A 12,702-nucleotide genomic window follows, 5' to 3' on the forward strand; every position below is an offset into this window, starting at 1 on the left:
AGCAAGAAAGAGACACTATGAATTCAAGTATGTGCTGCTATTGGTCAATGTCTTCGATTACAGAATTTCGATATTGGAGCACCATCCTGTATCTTTGGAAAGGAAATGTAGATAGATCGACCGCTTAAAAAATTTACATTGTATTAGAACGTTACATCCTATTATTCAGTTGTTTATAAATGGGAACCAAAGTAACTGTTATTTGATTGATTCTAAAAGAATTAGATTAGATTTTAATGAAACGTTTCTTCTACCATGTAAGACATAATTCACTTAGTTTATAGCCTCTCTCTTAATATACATGCTAATTATTAGCTCACAATGGTTCAGTAGTCAATCAATTGTTAAATATTGAACATGCATGTTTATTAAATTTATTACAATCTAGGCGATACCTGATTAAGGGTGTGTTTTCCTGGAAAGGACCCTATTAAAATGTTAAGAGTAGTTAGTTAGGAGGAAGAGTTAGAATGAAACTTGCTTGCATGTTCATTACCTTGAGACGATTATTATTGTTCGAGCCCGATAAATTAGCATATTTACTTTACCTTGTGATTGGAAAATTTGTATAAGTGGTTAATCTCCTAAATAAGCCATCTAAACAGGTTCGTATATGTGTAATACCAATTCTGGCATGTTGAATTTGCCAACTACCTCAGGGTTTAATTTGCTTTCCGTCCCGTCATAAAATTGGGTGGAATTAATATTGCAGATGCTAAAACGGTGAATATGTTTTAGTTCAAATCACTTACTGTTGAATTGAAATGTTAAAATTTATTTTAATGTAATATTATTTCCTTGTTACATGGTTTTATATTTTCCATCAACTGTTGCGGTATACGCCGCGTTGCTAGAAGAGTAATACTTCTCACTATATTAGTATTTAGTACCGTTACTACTACCGCGGTCTAATTACTCACCGCATACTCGGAATTTAGACAAGCTATTTCTTTGAATATCACATAAAAATGTAAAATTTCCTTAAAATTTATTAGTATTTTATACGTACACATATGGCATTCAATTTCATATCAGCATTGTTTTTAATTATTTCATTTAACAAACCATTACAAATTATTACTGAGATTATATATAAAATGTATTGTGAGACTTCTATAGTTAAATACCTATAATTTAATGTCTAGGTAATTAACGTTCAATTACCTACAACAGTTCCCAAAAGTAAATCTGCGTATTTTTACTGTGATACAGTGCAAAATTGTTTTACCCAGCACGGCACTGCGCTGAGAAGGGTAGTGGGTCCTAGTAGTTTATACAGATTTACGACCCAGAGTCTGACTAGGGCGACATTAGTCTTGTTTATCGCCTCCTTTGCCGACAATCGTCCCCTAGCAGTCCTTAACGTGGGTTGTCTACTATTCTTCTTCTCCCTCTCAGCCGTATGAGATGTATAGACAGCTGATGTATTGCAGTCAGACTAGGGCGACATTAGTCTTGTTTACCGTCTCCTTTGCCTACAATCGTCCCCTAGCAGTCCTTAACACGGGTTGTCTACTATTCTTCTCCCTCTCAGCGGCATGAGATGCATAGACCGCTGATGTATTGCAGTCAGACTAGGGCGACATTAGTCTTGTTTATCGCCTCCTTTGCCGACAATCGTCCCCTAGCAGTCCTTAACATGGGTTGTCTACTATTCTTCTCCCTCTCAGCGGTATGAGAGGTATAGACAGCTGATGTATTACAGTCAGACTAGGCGACCTTAGTCTTGTTTACCGTCTCCTTTGTCGACAATCGTCCCCTAGCGGTCCTTAACATGGTTTGTCTACTATTCTTCTCCCTCTCAGCGGTATGAGAGGTATAGACAGCTGATGTATTGCAGTCAGACTAGGCGACATTAGTCTTGTTTACCGTCTCCTTTGCCGACAATTGGCTCCTACCAGTCCTTAACATGGGTTGTCTACTATTCTTCTCCCTCTCAGCGGCATGAGATGTATAGACAGCTGATGTATTGCAGTCAGACTAGGGCGACATTAGTCTTGTTTATCGCCTCCTTTGCCGACAATCGTCCCCTAGCAGTCCTTAACACGGGTTGTCTACTATTCTTCTCCCTCTCAGCGGTATGAGAGGTATAGACAGCTGATGTATTACAGTCAGACTAGGCGACATTAGTCTTGTTTACCGTCTCCTTTGCCGACAATTGGCTCCTACCAGTTCTTAACATGGTTTGTCTACTATTCTTCTCCCTCTCAGCGGTATGAGATGTATAGACAGCTGATGTATTGCAGTCAGACTAGGCGACCTTAGTCTTGTTTACGTCCTTTGCCGACAATCGTCCCCTAGCGGTCCTTAACATGGTTTGTCTACTATTCTTCTCCCTCTCAGCGGTATGAGAGGTATAGACAGCTGATGTATTGCAGTCAGACTAGGCGACATTAGTCTTGTTTACCGTCTCCTTTGCCGACAATTGGCTCCTACCAGTTCTTAACATGGTTTGTCTACTATTCTTCTCCCTCTCAGCGGTATGAGATGTATACACAGCTGATGTATTGCAGTCAGACTAGGGCGATATTAGTCATGTTTATCGTCGCCTTTGCCGACAATCGTCCCCTAGCAGTCCTTAACATGGTTTGTCTACTATTCTTCTCCCTCTCAGCGGTATGAGATGTGTAGACAGCTGATGTATTACAGTCAGACTAGGGCGACATTAGTCTTGTTTATCGTCTCCTTTGCCGACAATCGTCCCCTAGCAGTCCTTAACATGGTTTGTCTACTATTCTTCTCCCTCTTAGCGGTATGAGAGGTATAGACAGCTGATGTATTGCAGTCAGACTAGGGCGACATTAGTCTTGTTTATCGTCGCCTTTGCCGACAATCGTCCCCTAGCAGTCCTTAACATGGTTTGTCTACTATTCTTCTCCCTCTTAGCGGTATGAGATGTATAGACAGCTGATGTATTACAGTCAGACTAGGGCGACATTAGTCTTGTTTATCGTCTCCTTTGCCGACAATCGTCCCCTAGCAGTCCTTAACATGGTTTGTCTACTATTCTTCTCCCTCTCAGCGGTATGAGATGTGTAGACAGCTGATGTATTACAGTCAGACTAGGGCGACATTAGTCTTGTTTATCGTCTCCTTTGCCGACAATCGTCCCCTAGCAGTCCTTCCTTAACATGGTTTTGTCTAGGGCGACTATTCTTCTCCCTCTTAGCGGTATGAGAGGTATACACAGCTGATGTATTACGGTCAGACTAGGGCGTGATCGTGTGCTCTACGATCTTTTACTTTCCTTCCACAAGACTAAGAGTGTGAAGATACTGAACAGTGTGATGAGAAGTGTAGACTCGTGATTTAGGTATAATTACCTCGTATTTTAGATAAATTTCACAATAATACCTGAAATACTTTATGTTCTTATTTGTCCCTAAAACGAGGAGTCTTGTTATGTGTCAGCAATTACGAGGTCTTGATTACGATGCGTCTGTAACACTTACTGAGTTAATAATTATTTGGAGATATATGGAAATCTATCTTTTGTTTATATTCCTTTTTGATTTGCAGTAGCAAATCTAACTTGTATTAATCAATATATCACATTTATATTTTGGCCGGTCACAATATATGTAACCATTAGCCTGTTCACTACCAGTTAGTTAGTCGCTTCGATCGTGTTGTGTTCTTTGAACGTTCTTTTGTGAACTTCTTAAAGCAGACTGATTTGAAATTTGTCATCCTTAAACAATAGATAGACTTATTGACATCGGCGTAGATATTGAAGTTATGTAAATTCCTATTAAGTGGTTGTCCAGATAGTGTTATCAAGTAGGTGGGCCCAGTGTTCTAGGGATCGATATAGGCTGATATCACACTGAGGCGTCACCGTCTTATCTGCTTACTGTTCTCCGGGATGGGAAGCCACCACGACAAATCACAGCGAGAGGTGAGTGGACTAACACAGGCAGTTGGCACTGTCTCTGCTGCGTTCGCTTTTTCTTCGTTGACTTTAGTCGAAGGTTCTATATTGGTCTAGAGATATTTTGATTTCCAAGTGCGTATACAATTATGCTATCCGTGTGCCCTCTACACAGGAAACGGAATAGGCCGTACCATGACGACATTTGGTGAGTTTTGTTAGTTTTAATGGTAGTTTAATTTATATCTATCGTACGTTGTTAGGTCAGCCTCGTATGTACTACGATTGGGGTTTTTTCGACATGGCTGGATTATAATCCATTAGTAGTTTCGATAGAATTATCCGTAAATCCTTTTTAATTTCTGTATGCCCCTGAAGAATGTAAGAACCCTGACCAACGAAGAACTTTGGTATTGGTGTTGTTGCAAGTGTGGTTGCTATGTGACTATCATAATTAAGAAGTTTTAGGGTTATCTTTATCTTGGACAAAATTTAGTCTTTTGTCTTGTGTTATTAGGGTTTTGACACGATGCTATGGCCTCTTACGTAATGTAACCTTTTACTAGTTAATGAATATGGTGGATAGTATTACCTTATCAGTCGTGACTATACTCAGAGGCGGGTGTACGACAGAGTATAGCCTACCTGCACCATCAGTTGTGTACACAAGTGGCGTCGCGTCGTCCGCTTGCTCACACTAAGGACCTGAGTTAGACAAGCGCGGGTTCAAACTCTAACTATGACCTAACACTGTTTATCTGTGTTATCGACTTTGTACTGTACTCTTATTTTGTTTGATAAGATCCTCGCAGGAGAGAGGCGTATGAATAGTATTAGGGTACAAGATGGGCTCGATAGGGGAATATATATATTGTTAAATTTTAAATTTACTTCTAATATGTAAAGTATACATTAAAATGATTGTACGTATAGGAGTCCAGTATACAAGTACGAGTGAAAATGTCAAAATGGTCCTTGAAAACGTGTAAGGTCTTTCATCATTTTCTCACCTTGAAGCGAATTACTGATTGTACAATATAGAACACACATTTCATGATGAACAATATTTCAAAAGTTGTCGACCATCTGTCTTGGTTCATTATGTATGTGGAATTCGGGTATGTACTATTATTATTGGGGGGGGGGGAGTAGCATTATGTTTACAACACTCAACCCAGACTGCAGGTTGCAGCCATGCTTGCAGGTTGCATATGCATGTATACAACAAGTACGTGGGCTTACACATTTAATATTAGTAGCTACCAGAGCTTTTTCTATGTTTCTCCTCATTCCTGGTTTACTATTCTTCATCGAACTCTCGAATTCTCTCTCACAAATTCTGTCGCTGACAACTGGTAAAATTTTTGATCAATCCTTTTATTTAGCCAACATTCATCCACGTGTGTAGATGTATATTTGCACAGCACACGTTATGCGGTCGATACTAGACTGTCCCACTGACTGCCTACGCCCTGACTGTGTGCTACTTTGTATAGTTATTACACCCCTCTCTACTTCTCTCCCTCCATGAGGCTAATCAGTCCAGCGTTTCTCAAGCTTTAATAAGCTTAGTTTTGTTCCAATGTTATTTAAGATTATACTTTGTGAATGATACTAGTGTAAAAATACCATTTGTAGTGAGTGTTAGAAGACAATATTGTGCCTCCCGTATTTATGCGTGTCTTTTTTACATAAACTGCACCAAAATTAGGGGCCTTCGTAATGCTTTCTGTTTTAAAAGTACAGGGTCCATAAATTATCAACGTAAAAGAAGCGTATAATGTTAATAAGTTATTTAAACTCATTGTTTTAGATATTTTACAACACATAATATTTCTCATGTAACGATATCAGTCTGGCCTAGAACTGGGGAAAAGCCATCATATTTAAATGACCCGTACAAAGAATAGTAATATTGTTGTTAAAGAGAAAAGGGTTTCTCCAAGGCTAAGCCTGATAAAAAGTACACAACAAGAAAATAAAGAAACACGGCTGATATAATTAAGTAAGTTAAAATAAAATTGTAAAAATTCTGAAACAATTTAAACTATAAATTTGCTTACAAACAATACAATTAATAAACTCATTAGTTATAAAAGTAACAAAGTAAGGATACTCTCAGTAGGGATAGATCCAGTTGTAAAGAGACAGACCGTCTACCTGGTACTGACTGCATCAATTCCCCTTATCTGTTGATAAGAGGCATATGAGGACGGACAGATTAAAACTTAAAAGGAGAACGGCTTTTTCTTTTAAAGAAAATTAAAAAATAAGTTGCGGACCTCGAGTATGAAACTTATTTTAAATCTGTATAGTCATACAACTGAAATATGTACTGTGAATAACATCATAAAACAAAGACCGCCTTTATAACGAAATCGTTGAAATCTTACCTCATTAAGGAAAAACCCATAAGAAATCGGTAAAAAGTTTAAAATCTTATCAAAGATACATTTTTGACAACTCAGGTAAAAACATCGGTCAAGCGGTAATCACACGGTTTAACACTTTTGGTTAATTTGAACATGTTTTTGTCGAATTTATAACATACAATTTTGTTTGTATTATGTATGCATTTAAGATTCACCTGATGAGGAAGGATCACTGACGACACGTGAAAACCGCTATGCTATACTAAAACATTAAAGTATATTAAAGAGTTTTGTAATTTTATGTACACCTTGTATATGCTTTTTAAAGTCGAAAAATTGTCCCTCAAATCTAAGTTAAAGGAGACGCTTTATGCACTTTCGTATGGATATAAGTTATAATTAAAATCTGTTTTTCATTAATTAAATAATTTAAATATGTGATTCTAGTCAAATAAAATTGTATGGAGTGTATCAATAATATTGTTTGCAGATCTATGATGTACCCTAATATTAGTTTCTCAGTGTCACGGTGCAGTGTATCGCCGTAGTTGGACCACTTGATGTCTGAGCTGTGGCCAGATAGGGTTATCACTACAGGGTGACATGTGGCTTTGTTCTAACTCTGATAACATACCGCGCAGCTTTGTAATTCTTTATCTCTCTCCATACATAAACGGTACCGGCATGACCCAGATCTTCGTTCTTTAAGTGCTCATCATAAACAAAACTAATAAATACCTGTATTACATGAATTTTCCTGTTAACAACGCTTGTATGACAGTCGATAAGCGTGGTTAGCATAAAGTACGTGTCTCCTGAGTCTCACAAATTCGTTTTATTTTGATTCTTTCAATTACAGTAAGTACAAAATACAATTACCGTGGGGAACAAACGTTATAAAAGAAAGAGCTTCACGGATGGATATTGATTGTACACGAGAAGTATTAATCATTGTATGATTAGTATTTACTTGTATTTTAAGGGATCTTTATATCAGCACAACAACATTTTATTTAGCGTACTAAGGTTTAACATCCTATACTGTACTGATGTGTTGTCAATTAAGAACTTTTGGTTAGAGGTTACCCAACCCGTTGGCCAAACTACGTTTGTGAAGGAGACCATGAACATGTATTTTATTGTCAATTAAGAAGGGGCTGTGGTCAGAGATTACTCGACCCGTAGGCTAAGCCAGGCTTGTGAAGGAGACTATGAACACGGATTGTATTGTCAATTAAGAAGGGGCTGTGGTCAGGGATTACTCAACCCGTAGGCCAAGCCAGGCTTGTGAAGGAGACTATGAACACGGATTGTATTGTCAATTAAGAAGGGGCTGTGGTCAGAGATTAATCAAACCCGTAGGCCAAACCAGGCTTGTGAAGGAGACTATAAACACGGATTGTATTGTCAATTAAGAAGGGGCTATGGTCAGAGATTACTCAACCCGTAGGCCAAGCCAGGCTTGTGAAGGAGACTATGAACACGGATTGTATTGTCAAATAAGAAGGGGCTGTGGTCAAAGATTACTCAACCCGTAGGCCAAGCCAGGCTTGTGAAGGAGACTATGAACACGGATTGTATTGTCAAATAAGAAGGAGCTGTGGTCAGAGATTACGCAACCCGTAGGCCAAGCCAGGGTTGTGAAGGAGACTATGAACACGGATTGTACTGTCAATTAAGAAGGAGCTGTGGTGAGAGATTACTCAACTCGTAGGACAAGCCAGGCTTGTGAAGGAGACTATGAACACGGATTGTATTGTCAAATACGAAGGAGCTGTGGTCAGAGATTACGCAACCCGTAGGACAAGCCAGGCTTGTGAAGGAGACTATGAACACGGATTGTATTGTCAAATAAGAAGGAGCTGTGGTCAGAGATTACGCAACCCGTAGGCCAAGCCAGGCTTGTGAAGGAGACTATGAACACGGATTGTACTGTCAATTAAGAAGGAGCTGTGGTGAGAGATTACTCAACTCGTAGGACAAGCCAGGCTTGTGAAGGAGACTATGAACACGGATTGTATTGTCAATTAAGAAGGGGCTGTGGTCAGAGATTACTCAACCCGTAGGCCAAGCCAGGCTTGTGAAGGAGACTATGAACACGGATTGTACTGTCAATTAAGAAGGAGCTGTGGTGAGAGATTACTCAACTCGTAGGACAAGCCAGGCTTGTGAAGGAGACTATGAACACGGATTGTACTGTCAATTAAGAAGGAGCTGTGGTGAGAGATTATTCAACTCGTAGGACAAGCCAGGCTTGTGAAGGAGACTATGAACACGGATTGTACTGTCAATTAAGAAGGAGCTGTGGTGAGAGATTATTCAACTCGTAGGACAAGCCAGGATTGTTAAGGAGACTATGAACACGGATTGTATTGTCAATTAAGAAGGGACTGTGGTGAGAGATTACTCAACCCGTTAGCCAAGCGGCTATATGTGGAGAAGTGGTTCAAGTTCACGTCAACTGTGTAGACCCAAGGCATGATTGGGTCATAGGAACATTGCGGTAACGGTAGCCTGAAGGTGGAAAGGAGAGATAGGAACGAAGAATAAATGAATATGCAATATTGAGAGAAGTGGTTCAAGTTCACCGTCAATAGTTTAAGCCTAGACCCACGGCATGATTGCTGGCCTAGTAAACGGTGGCCCTTCGCACGCTACCATCACACTGATTGTGGCTCAGCCAGGCTGCATTACGATAACAATATTAATGACTACTGTATATTTACTGTACTACATTTCATGCAGTAGTACTACATGCAGTAATAATTACTGTACATAATGTAAATGTCACAGACTTGTAATTGTATTGTTTAAAATTAAGTTATGTTTTCATATAAGCAAACAGGCTATTGTCTATATTTATATTTCTCCTTATTTTTTTAATAGCTACATATCAAAAGTTTGTAGGGTATGTTTAAAAATGTATTATATTTGGTTTATCACAAGGTTCATTAATTCAAGCTTTAGGAAATTCAAATCAGTTGATTAGAGATAGTTGGAACTTAAATACTGTGAAGCTGCATATATTGATTTAGAAAATATATTATGATTGTAAACCATTAGTTTAAGTGATTGAATTAATTCATAATGTGATATCGTTGTAAAATCATGTGTTGGATTTTCTTAGACGCATTACAAAACAATCTTTAATAACTAGCACAAAATGTACCTATTTTAGGTAGGACTAACATGCTCGTAAAGAATGTAGTAGGCAGTTATAAGAAGGGGAGGGTCTCATGATCAGTGCCTAAGAGTGGCGTAGGCACTCAAGTGAACCGGAATGAACGTAATATGGAGTGCCCTTCCGGCAATCATCTTCCGGCCTCGCATTCTAGCATATTTCTGGTATGAGTTACCCTATTTACACTGTTATGCATATAAGTTTATAGTATTAAATGATAGTATAACAATAACATAACGATATCGCGGCTGATGAAGGCCTCGTGTATTTAAATCATATCAAAGCGTTTATTTGTCAGGTAACTGAATGACACAAAACACAAACTGCATGACTAGTGCCAACAGTAAATACTACTAGTCTTTGGCTATTAGTATTCCTCATTAATCAACATTGAGTTTTGGCGTAAATTTGTAATAGAAAAAATATATCTGTTTAAAAAACTGTGCTGTGCTTTTGAATTTACAAGCTGATTAATTCCCTCAGGTTGTTATGTTCAGTCGCACTAAAGGTACAAATCTGCGTGTGTTGTTATTTAGTGAGCGTTATGGTATCAAGGATGCATAGACTTCGGAAATATTGCATCGAAAGGAACCGCCGCAAGGCTCCTTACGTCCAACCCTTAAACAACTCTCGGAACTGTATTTTGTTAACGAAATATTAATTGGGTCCTGGTATTTTCATAACCTCAGTTGGAAAGCCATTGACAAGCTGCGAGTATACACATCCGTAATAGGTAGTCAAGGAATGGTAATGGCACTAACTCGCCGCTGTGACTTTACACCTCAGCAATCAATTTTGCCCTAGTAGAAACCGTAATGTTGCCCGAAGTTGGCATCTGTTAAGGGGACCCGGACAGTCCTATTACGCTAATGTTAAATTGTGTATTTTTGGATCACTTTCTTCAAAATCTATTAGAGATATCCAAATGAAATGTTTACCACACATTCTTTGACATTATTAGTACACTTTAACACAGGGATTTAAAAAAATACACATTTGTTTTTAAAATATATTTTTTTATATGCTGCTAATTTTTTACTTAAAATGTCACATATAATATGTTATAAAATATTAACGTATGTGCTAATTAAACAAATCATCGTTTTAAAGTGTTCAAATAATAGCCTAGAATATGTGGTAAACATTTCAGTTTGATATTTCAAATGGTTTTGGAAAAAAAAGTTCCTCAATGTAAAAAAATGCAACTTTCGGGAATCGCGATTTAAAGTAATGCGTACTGTTTCAATGTTATAAAAAACAGATTTTACTTATAAATTGTGTGTAAAACAGGCCAGCCCCATAACTTGGATTGTCTGGGTCTTCTTCCTTGTCCTCCAGCTTCCTTTTAGATTGCCTCTTAGTCTGCCTTGCCCTTTTCTTTAATTCAGCAGAAGCGCGCATTGAATTTCGAAGCCTCTCGGTGTCTAGTAATTTCATTGTAGAAACATTGTGCTTGCCAATAGAAATGCCCACTTTCTGTAGGCCCTTACATTTAGTAATCTGTCCGATATTAAAAGTTGAAACTGCTTCATAAACTCCAAAATGTAAGGTCTTTATACCCACAAATCCAGTTTTTGGGAGGCGAGCTCATATCACACTATTTACACTTTCGTTAGGGTTTTGGGTCTTTTTGTGTAAACACTTTTTCAAGAGATCAGGGTCTGACAGGCTCCTAAACACTGGCCTAATAAACTCCATAATAACTGAGGGGATATTATTTTTATATTTGTATGTCTCACCAGTTACAAGAGATCGTTGATACTTGCACCAACTTTCAGCGCCTTTTGGGCAAAGACCATGTTGAGGATTTTCATCACTGGATGACTTGTGATAAAATAAAGCCCATATTCCTTGCTTCATCTCTTCAACTGTATTGCTCCTTCTTATGGCTTGGCCATAATGAGCCTGGAGCTGGTCTATAGCACTTGATGAAAGGCGGTTTTTACCATTCAGTAGTTTACCATCAGCAAGTTTTATGGACTTATTATCGGACTTTAGTTTGCGTAGCCTAGTACCCATCCGCTTTTGTGTGTGTGTCCAATACACTCTAATTTGTCTATTAGGACATCTGCTCCATAAGGCATCATCTCTTTTACTGATTGGAAGCCCTTTGAGTCTCCGTCACCGAGGTACTTAGTATACCGAACATTATAAGCACTAACGGATTTATTGAAAATTTCTCTGGCCCCATGTACTTCCATCCCTCCGCTTGCTCCATGATAATTAGCCTTACATGAATCTAGATGTTGTTGGGTTAGTCTTTTTGGGCATGTACAATGTTTTGACATAATGGAAACATCTATAACTTTCCCCGTATCAAAACTAGTTCCCGTTACAGCCCATTCAAAGATGTATGGCCACGCTTTTGCCACGTGCCATCAATAGCAACTGGGATGTCACGGTTACCTTCATTTACCAATACTGCTTCATCAACTGCATCCTTCATAGTCTCAAAACACACATTCTCAGTTACTGATGCTAGAACTTCATTGTAAGGTAAAAACTTTAATGGAGGTTGAGGCAAGTTCATGATGCCGCAAAAGGTTTTCGCTGCTTCACAGCCTTTGCCTATGGCACGGAAGCCGTAAACTAACCGTAAGTTAGTTTCAAACAGTTTATTTTATTTTAACTAAAAAAAGGATGACTGTGCATACAACTTTTGCAAAATATTTCAAGTTTAGAGCTTAGGCTTACACTGCTAATGTTTCGAATTTCGACAGTAGCGGACAAACATTTTGAACAAGCCAAACATTGTGATAATGCATTTTTCAGCAAGGTTAGGCCATTTAAAATATTTTCATTAATTTGATCTTCATATTGTTTATATGATTCCTGAACATCACCTATTTTTATCTTCGAAGCACTTTCAATAGGGATTGAATCAATATCAGAATCTAGGCTAGTACTAGGCCTAGGTGTGGAATTGTTACAAACTGGAACAACGTTACCTCTAGGTTGCCCAACATTTCTTCTTTTCTTGAACACAGTTCTTGGCTTCTTAGGTCTTCTTCGTTCGATTATAATAATATATAAACACCACTAACAGAAATAATAAGTTATATTCAATAAAAACACAAAATGTTGCTATAAGTAAACAAACAAAACCTCAAACAACACAACAAACAATTATGATCAATGTAAACAAACACAGTATTGCTATCCTTGTTGTGTTTGCAAGTTAGCCAACAGTAACACACTAAATCATCATCATAATTAAAAGTAATGAACATTAAAAGTACTATAACAAATAGGTTGCGTTGCTCAGCTATGAGGTGTTG

General features: G+C 38.1%; 1 protein-coding gene across 7 annotated transcripts in view; it reads left to right on the forward strand.

The window, feature by feature from the left end:
- LOC124359391 (phosphatidylcholine:ceramide cholinephosphotransferase 1-like) overlaps nt 1–12,702 on the forward strand; it is a 216,470-nt gene that overhangs the window by 142,289 nt on the left and 61,479 nt on the right. The window contains exon 1 of one of the 7 annotated variants that reach the window (XM_046812090.1): nt 3,942–4,079. The exons of the other annotated variants lie outside the window; for them this stretch is intronic. Coding sequence (XP_046668046.1) covers nt 4,021–4,079 — 59 coding nt within the window. The 5' untranslated portion in view covers nt 3,942–4,020. Of the gene's footprint in view, nt 1–3,941; nt 4,080–12,702 lie in introns of those variants that run through there. 7 annotated transcript variants of the gene reach the window in all.

Source organism: Homalodisca vitripennis, chromosome 4 (assembly GCF_021130785.1).
Source record: "Homalodisca vitripennis isolate AUS2020 chromosome 4, UT_GWSS_2.1, whole genome shotgun sequence".
Lineage (NCBI taxonomy): Eukaryota > Metazoa > Arthropoda > Insecta > Hemiptera > Cicadellidae > Homalodisca > Homalodisca vitripennis.